Source organism: Balaenoptera physalus (assembly GCF_965194825.1).
Source record: "Balaenoptera physalus genome assembly, chromosome: 10".
NCBI lineage: Eukaryota > Metazoa > Chordata > Mammalia > Artiodactyla > Balaenopteridae > Balaenoptera > Balaenoptera physalus.
In genome coordinates this window covers 11,119,143-11,137,340 of record NC_138889.1, presented here as the reverse complement: position 1 = coordinate 11,137,340, position 18,198 = coordinate 11,119,143, and the positions used below count along the sequence as shown (strand labels likewise).

At 42.0% G+C, this 18,198-nt stretch overlaps 1 protein-coding gene across 3 annotated transcripts in view; it reads left to right on the top strand.

Moving 5' to 3' along the window:
• Window positions 1-18,198, top strand: part of JHY (junctional cadherin complex regulator) — a 64,345-nt gene that overhangs the window by 20,061 nt on the left and 26,086 nt on the right. For 2 of the 3 annotated variants that reach the window (XM_082410875.1, XM_082410877.1), the window contains one exon: window positions 15,947-16,060. The exons of the other annotated variant lie outside the window; for it this stretch is intronic. In XM_082410875.1, the coding sequence (XP_082267001.1) occupies window positions 15,947-16,060 (114 nt within the window). The remainder of the gene's footprint in view (window positions 1-15,946; window positions 16,061-18,198) is intronic. 3 annotated transcript variants of the gene reach the window in all.

The following is an 18,198-nucleotide window of genomic DNA, read 5'->3' as shown; positions in this document are numbered from 1 at the left end:
CCCCCACTTTCTCCAGGTTCAAATGTTTAAGGGCTGATTGCTAATTATATTCAAAATTGTTGCTTCACCATTTTCCAACCTATATTTCCTTCATTTTACTCCTATTCTTTTAAAAAAGGATACAAATTAGTTTGACCTAACAATGATAGAATGATAGGTGTAACTTGTTTATTGAATTATAGTCAGTAGCACGGAATGTGTTCCTTTCAAATCATTATTTATATATGCAGTATGTGCAGGTTTTTCTACCAGTGCAGATTATATGTCCCCTGACGGGCAGGAACTATGCTTTGCATTTATTTTTAACCTTCATGATAATTAGCCTAACACATTGTAAGGGCTCAGTAAGTATATGGGAAATGAAACGTGTCTGTCTTCCATCACCTCCAAACTATTCGCCACCTCCTTCTCTTTACTGTGATTTGAAGTTTATGTGGGAGAAACGGTATTTCTAGAGCAGTGGTTTGAAGTTCTGGCTGGATATTAGATCCGTCTGAGAAAAAAACCCAGAGTGATTCTCAGCCCCACCCAGACCAGTTTACATATCTGGGTGAGAGCCCGAGCATCAGTATTTTTTTTTTAAAGATCCTCACGTGGTTCTAATATGAAGCCAGGTTTGAGAAGCACTGTTCCAGACTAGAGCGGTGGCTTTTGTCCTTGGCTTCACATTGGAATCACCTGGAAAATGAAGAGAATACTGGTTCCTTGGCCTGCAGCCCTGAATCTCTAATTTAAGTCATCTGGGGTACACTGTAAGCATGGGGAGCTTTCAGAGCTCCCCAGGTGTTCCTAGTGTTTCATTAAGACTGATCTAGAGGGCTTCCCTGGTGGCGCAGTGGTTGAGAATCTGCCTGCCAATGCAGGGACACGGGTTCGAGCCCTGGTCTGGGAAGATCCCACATGCCGCGGAGCAACTAGGCCTGTGAGCCACAACTACTGAGCCTGCGCGTCTGGAGCCTGTGCTCCGCAACAGGAGAGGCCGCGACAGTGAGAGGCCCGCGCACCGCGATGAAGAGCGGCCCCCGCTTGCCGCAACTGGAGAAAGCCCTCGCACAGAAACGAAGACCCAACACAGCCAAAAATAAATTAATTAATTAATTTTTTAAAAAAAGCAAGGAACATGACTTTAAAAAAAAAAAGACTGATCTAGAGCAGTGATTCTCAAACATTAGATGCATCAGAATCATCTGGAGAGCTTGTTTCTGGACCTAACCCAAGGATTTCTGATTCAGTAGGGGTAGGGTAGGGCCCAGGGATTTGAATTTTCTACGTGGTTCCAGGGGAACGCCACTTCTGCTACCAGGCCAACACTTTAAGAACCACTGATCCTTTTTTCCCTCAAACTTTAAGATACTTATGAACGCCCTGAGGATCTCGTTAAAATACAGATTTTGATCCAGTAAATCTGGGGTGAGACTCAACAGTCTGCATTTCTATCAAGCTCCCAGGTGATGGCAAGGCTGTTGGTGCTTGGACCACACAGAAAGAACATAAAAGGTTTTTCAGAAACCTACAGTAACAATTGTGCAAGTCAGTACCCATTGACCCTTGATGTTTGCAATGGCTGATGGGATTATTTTGTTGATTTGGGGGTGGGAGGTAAGAAGCTGGAGTGGCGGGTTTGGAGGCTGTTTTATATTCAGCAGCATCCATCTGGAAGGTTTTCATATTTGAAAGTCTGTTTTCCCCTACTCATTTCCTTGAAAGAGATGACAAATATCTTAAAACTAGAAATATTGAAAGGATAAATGACCTCTGTTGTTCAATGAATGAGTAAATGTCAATTACCATTACACGGCCAAGAAAACCCAGCTTTTAATACATCATTTTGTTGCAAGCCTCCATGCCCAGTTGAATCAGACAGGGTCTTAAGCAGTGTATTGTATTTGGGAAGATTTGGAAGTAAGTCTAAGAAGTTCACAACATCCCAGTAAAAAATGTGAACCTTTTTTTTAAAAAAAATAAAACTTGAAAAGTTCACATTAAAAAAAACAGGCAAGAATAATAAAGCAGGGATTTCCCTGGTGGCGCAGTGGTTAAGAATCTGCCTGCCAATGCAGGGGACACGGGTTCGAGCCCTGGTCCAGGAAGATCCCACATGCCGCGGAGCAACTAAGCCCGTGTGCCACAACTACTGAGCCTGTGCTCTAGAGCCTGCGAGCCACAACTACTGAGCCCGCATGCCACAACTAGTGAACCCACATGCCACAACTACTGAGCCTGTGCTCTAGAGCCTGCGAGCCACAACTACTGAGCCCGCATGCCACAACTAGTGAACCCACGTGCCACAACTACTGAAGCCTGCTTGCCTAGAGCCCGTGCTCCACAACAAGAGAAGCCACTGCAATGAGAAACCTGCACACCACAAGGAAGAGTAACCCCCGCTCACCGCAACTAGAGAAAGCCCGCATGCAGCAATGAAGACCCAATGCAGCCAAAAATAAATAAAATAAAATAATTTTTAAAAAAAAGAATGATAAAGCAAGCTCTGCAAATTAAGAGTCATAAGAGAATCTAGCCCCACTAGATAACAGAGTATATTTTAAGCCTCAATAATTAAATAGTAGGGTAATATTTAATGCATATACAGACAGAAAAATAGAAGAACAGAATAGAAAGTCTAGAAATAGAACCAAATTAGTGTGAGAATATATGATCTGATATTATGATTTGATAAAGGCAGGACCCCATTTGAGGTCCAAAATCTACAAAAGACTGATAGATTTGGCTACAGTTGACCCTTGGACAACATGGGTTTGATCTGTACAGGTCCACTTATTTGTGGATTATTTAAAAAATACATACTACAGTACTACACGATCTTTAGCTGGTTGAATTCACAGATACAGAACTACAGATATGGAGGGTTGACTGTAAAGTTATACATAGATTTTCAACTGTGTGGAGGGTCAGTGCCTCTAACCCCCACTTTGTTTGAGGGTCAACTGTACATAAATATCAAAAGCTTCTGGGGCTTCCCTGGTGGCACAGTGGTTGAGAATCTGCCTGCCAGTGCAGGGGACACGGGTTCGAGCCCTGGTCTGGGAAGATCCCACATGCCACGGAGCAACTGGGCCCATGAGCCACAACTACTGAGCCTGCGCGTCTGGAGCCTGTGCTCCGCAACAAGAGAGGCCACGATGGTGAGAGGCCCGTGCACCGCGATGAAGAGTGGCCCCCACTTGCCACAACTGGGGAAAGCCCTCGCACAGAAATGAAGACCCAACACAGCCAAAAATAAATAAATAAATTTTTAAAAAAAAGCTTCTGCAAGAAAAAAGGCGTAAGAAAGCCAAAATATAAAGAACTAGAAAAAATATTTCTAATTTATATCACAGCCAAAACACTAATAGCTCTAATATATAAAGAGTTCCTAGAAATCAATAAGAAAAAGACCCATATCCCAATATAAAAATTCACAAAAGATATGAATAGATAATTCACAGAAAAGTTAATACATATGGCTATTAAACATACAAAAAGATATCCAACTTTGGTCATTATAAGAGAAATCCAAATTAATACTACATTGGGATTCCATTTTTCATCTATAATTAAACCAACAGAATTCCCAGTTTTTGCCCAGTTTACCTCTGGGCAAAAAAGTATAGTCAAGCTGGTGAGAGAATAAATTGGATTAACAAGTATGGGGGACAATTTGTTAATATCTACTTAAAATACAAATACTACATACACTCCTTGAGAAAGCAAAGCATAATGGCCAAGAGTATAGGCTTTCGAGCCAGGTTGGTTGACACTGACACCTGCTGGCCATCTGACCTTGGGCAGGTTGCTTAACCTCTCTGTGCCTCAGTAACCTCACCTTTAAAATGGAGATGAGGGCTTCCCTGGTGGTGCAGTGGTTAAGAATCCGCCTGCCAATGCAGGGGACACGGGTTCGAGCCCTGGTCTGGGAAGATCCCACATGCCGCGGAGCAACTAAGCCTGTGCGTCACAACTACTGAGCCTCCTCTCTAGAACCCACGAGCCACAACTACTGAAGCCCGCATGCCTAGAGCCTGTGATCTGCAACAAGAGAAGCCACCGCAATGAGAAGCCCGCACACCGCAACGAAGAGTAGCCCCCTGCTCACCACAACTAGAGAAAGCCCGCATGCAGCAACGAAGACCCAACGCAGCCAAAAATTAAATAAGTAAAGTAAATAAATTTAAAAATAAAATAAAATAAAATAAAATAAAATGGAGATGATACTAGTACCTTCCTCAAAGGATTATTAAGAAGATTAAATGAGTTAATATATGGAGAGTGCTTAAATCAATGCCTGGCTTATAGCGAGCACTATATACATGTTAGTAATTATTATTTTTTAAATTGACCCAACATCTTCCACTCCCAGGAATGTATCCTAGTTATATGTGTGCAGTTTTGAAATAACCCTTGAACAAAATCATTCATTTCATCCTCATTTCTAATAGCAAAAGATTAGAAAGTACCCAGATGTCTATCATTTGGGGAATGTGTAATAAATTATAGTACATTCATATAACAGAGTACACTGTAGCTATTAAAAAAAAAATGAGATGTTCCTCATGAACCATTATGGATGGACAACCTATCAGGATTTATTATTACTAAGAGAGAAGCTAAAGTTGTATAGACGTGTATACAGTACAAAAAAGTGGGGAGGAATAAAAATATACATATATTTTCTTGGTATGCTTTAAAAAAGTGAGAAAAGATACATAGGTGGTTAATTGTAGAGGGTGGAGGGGGAGTAGGGTGGGAGCAAAACTTTTCACTTTATACCTTTCCATATCTCTTATTTTTGAACCATGCCTATGTGTTTACAATATACAGTGTTTTATAGGAACCCTGGTAACTTTACACCCCCTGGTTGCTCAGGGTCACCTAAATTGTACTTTTGCTTGAAAATAATGGCTCAGAGTAGAACCACTGATTTTTAAATTCAATTTCTCCACAATCATTTCACCATTTTTCATAGATCTGTTAACCTCACATTAAAATGCACTGGAAAAATCACCTTTGACTACATTGCAAGATCTTAGTCACATGATGTGTGAGGCAAGGAACTGATGTAAAAACCAACACACACTAGAAGGCACCTAAGTATCACAGTCGGCCAATAACTTTGCTGGTGAATATTCAGTACTTACTTTTATTTATGATTTGTTTCATAACCATAAGTATTTGTCTGAAACTCACTAGAATTTGAGTCTATTTATGATCTACCATTAAAGGAAATTGTCTCTTGAACAATGAGCTACCTTTTTTTTTTTGGCTGCGTTTGGGTCTTCATTGCTGCGTGCGGGCTTTCTCTAGTTGTGGTGAGCGGGGGCTACTCTTCGTTGTGGTGTGCGGGCTTCTCATTGAGGTGGCTTCTTTTGTAGCAGAGCACGGGCTCTAGGCGTGTGGGCTTCAGTAGTTGCGGCACGTGGTCTCAGTAGTTGTGGCTCACGGGCTCTAGAGCACAGGCTCAGTAGCTGTGGCACATGGGCTTAGTTGCTCCGCTGCATGTGGGATCTTCCCGGACCAGGGCTCGAACCTGCGTCCCCTGCATTGGCAGGCAGATTCTTATCCACTGCGCCACCAGGGAAGTCCTGAGCTACCTTTCTATCTTAATTCTAATGTGACTTTGAAGGCTGATGAAGGCGAAATTTAGTAGGGGCTCAGGAAGGAGCAGTAAGTGCTTTATACATGTTATTCTGTTTTTTCCGTGAAATTTCTTAAAGAAATTACAGATACTTTGCAATGTGCATTATAGAAAGGTTATTCAATTACCTACGGCCTTCAAAACAATATAAAGTCCTATATAGAATCCACTACCCATGCTGAGCATCAACACATCTTTGAGACTGTTGCTGAGGCAGCAGGTAACTCAGCCAACAAGCATTTATTGAGCAACAGTGTGTGCTAGGTACTCTTGTTAGTGCTAGGAATGTAACAGAAAATAAGACATGCAGAGCCTGGCCTTCAAGGGACTTACATCCAGTCAGGTGACAGGAAACATGTAACAAAATAACTTCAAGTAGGGATAAACATCTCAAAGGACACTGAATCAACTTTCTTTAATAAAGTAATGAGCAGGGTGTAACTGGGATATTTAGCGAGGTACTTGGGGAAGGGCTCTCTGAGGAGATACCATTCGAGTTGAGAAGTGAATGGATGAGAAAGAAAAGACTATGTAAGCTCTGGGGCCCCAGCCTTGGAAGCAGCATTCTCTCCTAGGGGGCAACACAATATAGTGGGAGAAGAGATGAAACTGAAACAGAACACTGGTTTGGGAGTCAGACTATCATGGGTTAAATGCTGGCTTTTCCGTGTACTAGGTGGTACCACTAACTAGATATTTGAGCAAGTGACTCTTCAAACCTTATCTTCTTCATCTATTGTATGGGGTCCATTTCTGCCTTGGAGGGCTATTGGAAGAGTTTATACAAAGCTCCTGACACGTGGCAGACACTCAGTGAAGGGAAGCTGTTATTACCACTGGTCATTCCTTAAGCCACGAGAAAGGAATCCACCCCGGGAATAGGTTCTCCTAAACAGCTTTTTTTTTTTTTTCAGGCTACAGTGTCTCAAAATGAAAGGGACGTGACTGCAGGTAGAATAAGAACAAAGTGTTGTCAATAGAATAACATCTGTAGGCTCTAGCAGCCCATTCTATGATGTGATTCCCAAAAGACTGCACATAACGGGGGTGGACACACCTCACATTCACCATGCCGTCTCCTGAGGGTCCCCAGTCAATCAAACACTGCCCCATGGATTACAGGACCCTACAGTCTTGTACCCAACTTGTTGGCAATATCTCTCTAATAGTTGCCTTTGGTCTCAGTTATATTTCAAATATTTACACTTGGTGATAAGGAACATACGAATATTTGACACCTTGGTTTTGAAGTACAATTTCATATCACAACTCTTTCAAATCTATCTTCTCCACTGCCTTCACAAGTGTTCTTCTTAGATACAAATCTGATCATATCAATCTCCTGCTTAATGAGAGTCCCTGTTGATTTCAAGATAAAATTCTAACTCTCAGAGTGGTACTCGAGGCCCTTTGTGACCTGGCTCCTTCCTGCCATTTCAGCCTCATCCTTTGTCACTCCTCCCTTGCGTCCTATGCTCCAGTCATACTCTGGGAACTCACAGCTCCCAGAACCCAGCGTTTCCCCTGGGCCTCTGTCCAGGCTGATGGATTACTTTTCCCTGTCTTGTTTGCTTGGGAAAATCTCAGCCTGCTTTTGAGATTCAGCTCAAAGTCCCCTACCTTTATGAAGACTCTCTGAGTTCCTCCCTCATCCTTGAACATCCACCTTAGAATCCATAACACCACACTGCACTATGTAGTGTATGTGTCTGTATGTCTTTATGTGACTCTGAGCTCCTAAAGGCCTAGGCTGGCTCGTCTCTGAACTCCAAGAGCCTGGCATACAGTAAGCACTTTCTACATCTTTTATGAAGGAATGTGATTTTTAAATAGTTTTGGGGGGGGTTCAGAATTTTACCACTTTCAAAATGAAAAAATAAAAAAGACTAACGAGCTTGTGCTCTTGACTTAAATAATGGAATTTGGCCTTGAAAGACCAGATTTGAGCCCCATTATTATTGGAGCCAATTATTCCCTTTGGTAAATAAAAAAAAAAATCTTGCTGAGCTTTGTTTTTCCCCATCAGAGTGAGATTACAAATGTTTGCCTTCTTCTACAGACCCAGGATTATTTAGATGACCAAATAAGATGCTGTATGTGAACACTTTGCATAATCATATAGCCCTGTATAAATATGTTATATTTATTACTGAACATTTGATTTGAATTTAGCCTCCTATTGGATAAGATTAATATCTAAGTGATATAACACTCTCCTTTTCCATGGTTTTAAATTTCATGGTTTGTGAAACTTTTGGGTATCTATAAAATTAAACTTTAGCTTTATTTAAATTATGATCATCTTTTTCTAATTATGTTTGGTTAGAAACACAGAATTATTTTTATAGAATTCTTTCAGTTTGGTGGTGTTTTTGAGTCCCATGTCTCATATTATACTCATTAAAAATATTCTACAGAGTAGGTACTCTGTGTATGTTCATTGATTGATCTTTTTTTTTTTTATTTTGCCCTGTGCAACCACAACAAGAGCACTTACTTATGACAGCATAATTTAAATTGAACTTTATGGTTTTTCAATACAAGAAGTTTCTTAAGGCATCTTTCTTGTATGCACTATTCAGCACTTATTTATCCGATCTGTAGAGTGACACTTCATTAATTCGACATTACTGAGGAGGGATCCATGGAAAGAAAACTTTTCCCATAACTGAAGCACGCCCTTTCGAAAACCAGAACTTTAACAGAATTAATCATGTCTAAGGATAGCTGTCAAAAATGTGCCTGGAGAACCTGATAATTCTGTGCTCTCCTACCCAGGCTATAGTGCACTGTTGTGCAGTAAAGTCGAGAGCTATGGTGATGGGAACCATCCTTTGCCTCTTTACCGAATGCCCCCAAATGCTACGATTCTGTGGTCATTTTATACACTGCTGTCAGTGTATATGCTCTTCAGGAGCTTCTGGCCAAGTGGGAAGCAGACATGTAAACAGTCAGGACCAAGTGATAACTGCTCTCCTGGAGACATGTCTGGTCCCAAAGGAACCCAGAAGAAGAAGTACCCAAGTCTGTCGGGAGAAGTCAGAGAGGGCTTCACGGAAGAGGCAGTCATTGAACTGATTCTTTAGGGAGAAGTAGAAAGTAACAGGTGGAGGTGGACAGCAAAGTTACCACAGGCAGAGAGAGCATATGGGGTGGCATGAGGGCAAGAAAGGACACCGTTTAAGTAGAGACCTGTGGGTACAGGAGGAACCACTTTGGTGCTGGTCACGAACAGGCAGTTGGTCAGTTAATCAAGTAAAGTGGTTAAAGCAGATATGACAAACGATGACCTTAAGTACTTTACTTTCACTTGAAGTATATAAATACACATTAATTCACCAACCTTTTACTGAGGGGCCAGGCCTTCCTGTCAGTGTATATTCTATGGACGACAGTTTTGTATTGTCTTTCTCACGTCAGTTTGAAAGATCTATGGTGTCCACTTCCGATTTCTTGAAAGCAACGTAAAAACTTAAAAAGTGTTTAGAAACGATCTAAGATCATAATCTTTCTAGATTTTTGTGACTGTTCCCCTAGTCTTTTACAGACCGCCCCCTCCCCAGTTGTTATTTTTGCATTTGCTTTATTGGGTCATTCTAAATTATTTAACTTATTTTTTCATGGAAACAACAACTGTCTATTCATACTCAGATTTCTCCAGATGATCTAACCTTTAAAAAGAAAGTTCAGGGGCTTCCCTGGTGGCGCAGTGGTTGAGAATCTGCCTGCCAATGCAGGGGACACGGGTTCGAGCCCTGGTCTGGGAAGATCCCACATGCCGTGAAGCGGCTGGGCCCGTGAGCCACAATTACTGAGCCTGCGCGTCTGGAGCCTGTGCTCCGCAACAAGAGAGGCCGCTAGAGTGAGAGGCCCGTGCACCGCGATGAAGAGTGGCCCCCGCTTGCCACAACTGGAGAAAGCCCTCGCACAGGAACGAAGACCCAACACAGCCATAAATAAATAGATGAATAAATTAAAAAAAAAAAAAAACTGTGAAAACTACAAAAAAAAAAAAAAAAAGAAAGTTCATAATTTTAACAACACGTACAATAGGAATAGACAGGTTTGAGAACACACGTAAAAGACTCTTGGTAAATATATAACTCAACTAGTGGAAATAGACGTACCAAGGCATACCACAGAGTAGCCGACCAGCCATGAGCATTCGGCCCACTGTCTTAAGAAAGGACTGGAGAGTATTACTTAACCTAGCGAGTTAGTTAAGGAGAACTTCGTGTTGTGCATGACTAGATCATGAGGATGGGAGTGTGCGTATTTAGGCTAGAGAAACGGGCATGGGCCTTTCATGTAGGCCCCTGTGTGTCATTCTAAAGCGGGGGCTCTCGGGATGTGGTCCCCGGACCAGCAGCATCAGAATCGCCTGGCAACTCATTAGAAATGCAAATTCTCGGGCCCCAGCCCAGATCTCCTGAGTCAGCAACTCCGGGGTGAGGCCTTCACCTCTGTGTTTCAACAAGCCCTCTAACTGATTCTGATACACGCTCAAGTCTTAGAACTACTGTGCTAGAGAGTTAGGCCTTTCCTCTACATGACATGGAATCATTGAAGGATTTTAGTAATGGAGCAGTTTGAATCCTGTGACCATCCAGAGGTCACACTTACAATATTCTGAGCTGTGTTATGGGGAGTTCAGGTCGCTAGCTAATCAACATTCACAGACGTATCACGACACATTCCTAAAAATCTCTTTCGCGTTCTTGAAAATGGTTGATTGCTTCGTTCGTTTGCATATAATTATTAAGAGCTTATTATACAAGCCCTGGTCTGGGACGATCCCACATGCCGCGGAGCAACTAGACCCGTGAGCCACAATTGCTGAGCCTGCGCGTCTGGAGCCTGTGCTCCGCAACAAGAGAGGCCACGATAGTGAGAGGCCCGCGCACCGCGATGAAGAGTGGCCCCCGCTCGCCACAACTAGAGAAAGCCCTCGCACAGAAACGAAGACCCAATACAGCCATAAATAAATAAATAATTAAAAAAAAAAAAGAGCTTATTATGTGTCAGGCATTGTCCTAAGTACTTGGAATACATCCGTGAACAAAGCAGACAAAAATCCCAGCCTTCGTGGGGCTAACCTTCTATTAGGAGGAGACAGACAACAGACAAAACAGATAATCAGCATATTAGTAGGTGATGTAATGGTGAGGAGAGAAATGAAGGAGAGCAGAGGGAGAGGGGATGCTAGGAGTGGGGTTACAATTGTAAATGGATCACAAAGGAGATGGGAGAGAGCACCATGCAAATATTTGAGGAAAGGGCTTCCTTGGAAAAGGGAACAGCAAATGCCAAGGGCTGAAGTGCTGAAGGGCCATTGGGCCTGGGGCCGAACCAACAAGGGAAAGAACAGAGATGGGATCCTAGCTTCCACCTTGTTTTGCTGACAGCCTCCAGGCTTTAATATAAACCACAGATCTAGCCAGATAAACGATAGATTAGATGTGTTCTGATGTAAACGGAGCGTCCAGTGAGCAATGTAGATTGATCTTCTCACTCAGTAATATTTATTGAGCACATATGCGCCAGGCACATCCAGAACCACCACGTAGCTCATGGGAGTAGTGCCTCTGGAGCTGAACAGTCCAGCTCGGAGTCCCTACTTTTCCTGCCCTCATGGGACTTAACATCTAGAGGCGAGACAAACATAATGACCAGGGTGAAACTCGTCACACAAGGGAAAGGACAGAGCACTAAGGCCGTGAGCTCAGGTGCATCTGTTATAACCTCCTCCAGGGCATCAGGGAAGGCTAACTATATTTCAGCCAAGGCTAGAACAGTGAATGGGATTGGTCAGAATAAGTGAGGTAAAGGGGAGTTTCCAGGCAAAGAATGGCCCCGTGCGTGGACCCAGAGCATGTGGCCCAAGAGCAGACCTGAAAAAGTACAGTCTAAAGAGAGCAGGGAGGGGAGGCTGAAGAGTAGAGGAGGGAGGGCCTTATAAACCTTTAAAGGTAAGGGCGATGGAACAGCATCAAAGGATTTTAAAGTAGGTGACTGGCATAATTAGTTTGGGGTTGTTAAAAGCTCAAGTATCTTATCTGGAAAATGAATGTAAAAATAATATACCCAGAGGTGTCAGTGTCATCAATTTCTTCCTGAGCACGTATGTGCTAAATACTGATACATTACGAAGTGTTCTACAGGATGGAGAAAGTGGCCAGGCAGAGCCAAAACATTTCAGGTTTCAGGTGTTTTGTCTCTAAATAGCTGAATAATTAATACAAATCCCCAGATAATTCAAACAGCTGTACTAAATCCCCGTGTTGGAGCCTGACCGCGGCGGGCTCTCTGTGTTGCCATGCCTCCACCTCTTCTGCTGGCCGTGTGTCAATACAGGGGGCAGTAGCATTGATCTTAGCAGGTCCAAACTGACACAGAGCAAAGTGTATTAGAAATAGGACAGAGTTAAAACTGCAGATCGCTCATTAGCCAAGTTAACAAAGAAACATCAACTGAGTCCGCTGATTATGCCTCAAAGAGAGGGATTCAGTAACAGCTGTGTTGGAATGATGGCAAGCAAATACCACATTTAGAAAAATAGGATTCTCTGGCCTATTTTAACTGGGATATATGCTCGTTGTTAACACCATCAAGGAATGAGAATAACAAGGAACCTAATAAATTAATGCGAGACTCCCCATGACATCTAAACACAAGGTTATTAACAGAAAACAATAGAAAGAGGAAAAAAGGACCGGAACCTCCCGCGACTGCAGGACCACACGGTGATATTCTATTTAAACATGTTTCAGTGTGTGTCTCTGCGGATACACAGTGATTCACATACAGCTCTTGGAAAAGCATCAACTTTTTTTGTGGCGCTGATTCTCTAAGAACCTGATGAGTTTCTTTGAGAGAGAAGTAGCAGCCCAATCTAGCTCAGCTGTACTCAATCTGAGTTGCTCTCCTACATATAAACCCTCACTTCAAAGCCAGGAACATAATGTACAATTTTTTAATGGCTCTAGACCCAGGCACTCAGGCGCTCTGCTCTGCGCCTTACCTCAGTGTAAACACCTAATCAAGATTGCCTGCGCTCCAACAATAGCAGCCAAATGCAATTCGAGAACCACAAGCCTTTGAAGTCCTCCCAGCAAAGGCCGGTTTTCTAGTCTGGGATAATGACATGCCATGATTGCTGTCTTTGTTGTATCTTTTCAGTGGAGAAGCAATTATGGCCCCAATTTAACAGAATAGACATTACACAGCTTATGATGCTCAAAATGCAATTTCATTTGATCATTTTCTCGATTTGATTGGTATTAATAGAATGGTTCACCAAGGAAAAAAAAGAAATAGCTAGCAGAGGTTGTGTCCCATTCCACTTTCAAAGAGATAATGTAGAAGTATGTTTTACTCACCCAGAGACTCAGTGGAGTGATTCAGACACCAAGTTCTACCAAAACAGCCTGTGGATGGAAATATTATACATCCTATGTTCTCTGGGGAAGGAAGCGTAGGACAATGTATTTTTCATTTGTAAACTTTTTATCAGAGCTCCATAAGGGATCCCATCGTTGTTAATCAAACAGTTAATATCACCAGTGAAAAACCAAATTACCTAAACTAAGTCCCCTTTACAAAAGCCGGGAATCAAACCCCCTAGTGGCAGATCTAGGAATAAACCCAACTTCTCCAAGGCTCCAGCTTGTCCAAGACATTGCGTGTTTGAGGTTTAAAAAAGGATTATTTCCTCGCCTGCTTAGGCAGCCTATTTAGATTTTTTTTTCCTGCCCCGACCTTCATTTTTCCTCCAGGATGGAGTTGATTTTTCTTTTAAATAAGTTGTGTATCTGTTTAACGTCATGGCAGTAAGGGACTGAAGCCTTTGAGAAAATGATGACAGAAGCTGTAAAATCTAATACTTTTATTGTCATCCCATGTTTCTGGAACCAGTGAGGGACTGAGAGATGGAAACATGAGAAGTGGTTCCTGACCTTGAGCATTTATAGCATTTATAACTCCAAACTTTCCATCTCAGCACAAGTTAAACTGTTCCATGGTATTGTGAAGTTTTCCATTTGCAGAGTAGGTAATCACTCAAAACCTGTTGATTACTTCCATTTGTAATTTAAAAATTGCCATGATCCAATAGTACATTTTGTTCCTTGTATTAGCGGTGAGAATTCAAACATGGAAAAAGTTATATTTTAATTTTTTCCCATTTTCAGATCAACCTTTAAGTACTGAAACTTTCACACTATTTCCCTTATTTGTATATATTAGTAGGGCAATTGTGATAGGGAGGCATTCAGGTAGAGAAGGGGTTACACCCAAAACAAGAGGAACAAATTGTCTTTCTTGTGCCAGAGAAGCTACCTTGAGTGGTAAGGAATGAGGTTATCTTCACTGTCAAATGCCTGCTTACTAGTTAATATTTAACAAGTATATTTGCCTCTTTCTGCATTGAATACTAGTCTGCATAAGTATGAAGTAAAAGTCAGCAGCAGAATGAGAATTTAAACACAGCCATGACAGATTCTAAACCCCATGTTTTTTCCAGCGTTCCACCTTGCTGCTTCTCACACCGCACAGCCCACCAGGGGAAATTTAACAAAACAAGTATCAAATCCTGAATCTAAATTTTTAAATTAAGGACATCAGTTTAGAAATGGGGAGACCAGCATCTTGCAGGTGACAAAGCAGGGTGGCCACAGGACCCCATATGAATAATCTTTCCCAGGAGGAATGACAAAGACATCTTGAGAAGTCCTCTATATAAGAGAAGGCTTGGGGAAGGCATCTTAGATTCTACCAGTTTAGGGCTGTTTTCTGAAAGAGGGATTGACTTATTCTACGTTATTTCAAAGGGCAGAGGGATAGAAATTACAGACAGACCTATCACTGCTCTTATACGGAAGAGCCTTATAGCATTTCGGTTTCTCGAGGATGGAAAATAATGTTTATCATTGATAAAACAGAGATTCAAAGGTCTAACATTTTACTCCAGGGAGTGTTTGAAAGGACCAGGTCTCCCACAGAAAGGAACTGTTCACAAGCCACCTTGTTCCTTCTTTCTCCGTCAAGATCTTTAAACCTAGACGAATAGTGACAAGCAGATAACTCCTGCCTGGAGAAGGGGCAAGTGATTAGGCAGTGAGGGGAGGAACGTCTACCAGGGATGGTACAGAAGCACTAGAGAGTGTACTGGATAATTACCGCCAGAATCTTTGCCAACGTTACTATCGCAGAACTTTAAGTTTGCTCTCTGAAATGCTACCTGGTGGCTAGAATTCCGTATAGCACAGAAGACAATCTAATTCCTTGACTTAAAACGGGTAGCTAATGAGAGCCTCCATAATTTGGGAACCTAAATCCATCAATAATTTGGGGACCTAAATCCCACGTAGCTGCCTTCATCACTGGCTCCCAAACCTGTCTTCAGGTTAGACCCACCTGGGGAGCTTTTAAAGTACGAGACTCATATCTGGGGCCACCCCCAGAGCTTCTGATTTAATTGATCTGGGATGGGACCAGAACATTAATTTTTAAAAGCTTCCTAGGTTATTCTAATATCTATCTAAAGTTGAGCACCACTAACCTACATCATTCCAATTTATGGGGTGTCAAAACTACAAAGTCTGCAAGTCAAAGATGATATTTCTAATAAGTGAGTTAATTTAGCAAAATCGCTAAATGTACAGTCTCTGGAGTTAGACTGCCTGGCTCCTCTGCTTACTAGCTGTTGATTCTGGGCAAGTTACTTAACCTCTCTGTTCCTCAGTTATCTCATTTGCAAAAAGGGGATAATAAAAGGTACATACCTGGTAAGATTGTTGTGAGAATTAACTAACATATACGAAGTGCTTAGGACAGCTATCATGAGCATTCAATGTATATGTTATTTTTATTGTTCTTATCACCGTCTTGGAGTATAGTGTTATTTCATTATTTGTTTGGCATACTTAAACATTAGTTGCAGCGTCCGGCTCAGATAACTGTTCTAAAATCAGGTCCCCTGAGTACGTATTGAGCATTTAAAGTATTGGGTTGGCCAAAAAATTCATTCAGGTTTTTTTCCATAATCTTACGGAACGAATTTTTCGGCCAACCCAATAATTAGTACTTTGACCTCAAAACACCAATTCTCACGTCATCCCTGCAAGAGAAAACATTGTTTATTCCCATTTTCCTTGGGAATAATCCAGATGCCTAAGGACTGAGATGAATCCTTGAAATGAACTATAAATAAAATGTAACGCTGCAGGACCTCTTTCTAGAGTACAGACTCGAGCCCCATGGCCATAAGACTAAAATGAATCCAGTTAACGTGCTGTATATGTTTTACCCCCTTAGATCTCCTACCCCGTCAGAGTAACTGACAAGCCGTCTATTCAGAACACCAGAGAGGTTGGAAATGTCGCTATCGACCCTGAAGACAAATGGCGTCAAAGAGCCCAACAGCTAAAGGTCACCTGCTAGATTGAATTTTAAGTGTGTTTCAAGGGTTACTGCTGGATCTAAGTGATGTTTGTGACTGACATCTTATCACTTAAGGGTTTATTCTTATGCCACGTTCCGATGGGTAAGACTGCCTTCTGCCCGGATGGGTCATTACTTGCTCAGGTAGCCAACCCTACCCACTTTCCCAACGTTCTATTTCCTAGGGAAAAATCATCATATCACTCTTCAAACATTCAGAGGAATGGCATGGAGAAAGTACAGGCAGGAAAAAAAAATCACAGTTCCAAAATACTGTCCAATACTCTGCTGCTCCCAAGTCTGTTTCCTTTTGGAGTTATCAGTCATATAGTATCCCTAGGTGATGGGGGATATGGTCCCTAAAAATGGGTGGGAATCCTCAGAGCCTCACTGAGCCCTCGTTTGCAGAACATAAACACCTACTACCTAGTAATTTAGCGTGATGACATCCCTTTTTTGGCCATGGGTTTACTACTTTGAAATCACAATGCGGTTTCAGGGAAGATTTTTATGAAACCGTCCCCACTGATTGTTTTTCTAGAAGAATCAAGAAAAGCTCTAGCAGCTGATGTCTTCTTAATCCAGTGTATAGTGTTACGTGGGGCAGTTGCTCTTGGACCGGGTTTTATACCTGCTTCAGAAGGGATAAAGCCCTTTGAAATCACCCAGCCTGTAGAGCCTGTTGACATCATTAGTTAAAACTATGTACAGTGGAAAAGTAATAATAAGAAGAATAAAATTCATTCCAGTTTCAGAAAAGTTAGAAAAGGGGGACGGCTCAAATCATCTTTTTGCCTCTGCAGTAGCCTCCAGGCTACTCTTAGAGTTGCCAAAAAAAAAAGAAAGAAAGAAATGAAAACAGCCATTCACCTGAAGCTTCCTGAAAGCTGATGCCAGGGAGGCCACACCCAGAAGTTGGGAGGATGGGGACAAATGTCTCCTAGAAGTGGACCTAGAGGACAGGGTCTCCTACCAGACCTGATGGAGAGCCTAGGCAGCTCGGCCAACAGGATCGAGGGGACAAAGGAAACGCCTTAAGACTTGTTATGTGTTGTGGGTAAAGGACTGGGTCAGAAGACAGGGAGTTCTGGGCCCTGACCTGCCATTTACTTGATGCATGACTTGGGCAAATCTCAGCTTCCCCCCGAGCCTTAAGTTTCTTTTTTCTTAAACGAAGCATTGGCCGAAATGAACTGCAAGGTCCATCCCAGCTGCAAAATGCTATAAATCTATGATCCTTTATCTCTAGTTACTTAAATTACTATAGGAAACACAGTTGAAGCATGTAAGATTCTTGCAAACTCTAGCTTTCACACTTGTCACTATGGAAAATCGCAGGCGTCTCGGCCAGTGATAAAATAATCAAGGTAAAATCACAGTGCTTAATGCATGGCATGGCCCTAGGCAGAGACAGTAAAAAAACTTCGTACAGAAGAAAGCAAAAAGGATACCGTTTCATCTCTGAGGGTACAAGACTCATTTGTTTCTAACCCACTCCTGAGTAAAGACAATAAGGAGCAAAACATCTTAAGATTGTTGCATCTAAAATGACAGCAAGACAGAGCAGCCCAAGGAATGTTTCCCTTTCTTTATTCAGAAAGTATCTGTTAGGTGTTCGCTGCATCCTGCATGCTGGCGGGGCACTCAGCATACAAACCTCCAGGCTGACTTTTTTTCTCCTCTTCAACTACCCACCTCTGATGGCTTCTCTGTGGTCCCGCTCCTGCCTCTCCCACCCCTGTCCTGTTGTGCCTGTGGCTGGAACCACTCCTCCAGGGTTTAATCCTATTCGGCCATTGTCTCATTAGCTGTTGCCTGTGTTTCTTTTCTACCAACTACACGATAAGCTCCTTGAACCTTAGCATTGTATTCCTCTCCACCTCCTAGCACATTGCTTTACCCAAAGCTGATCTCAATATTTAATGGTTGATTAAAAAACCATTTAAAGGTCATTTAGTGAATCTCAAGTGAAAATGGGCCTCATTTGAAATCTTTTTCTTGAAAGATGATTTTCAAAGAATCTGCATATCCCTCAGTAAACTTACTCTAACAATGAGTAACTCACTACTAAGAGATACCTTTACGTGAAATCAAAATAATTCAGACAACAAATATTTATTGAGTAC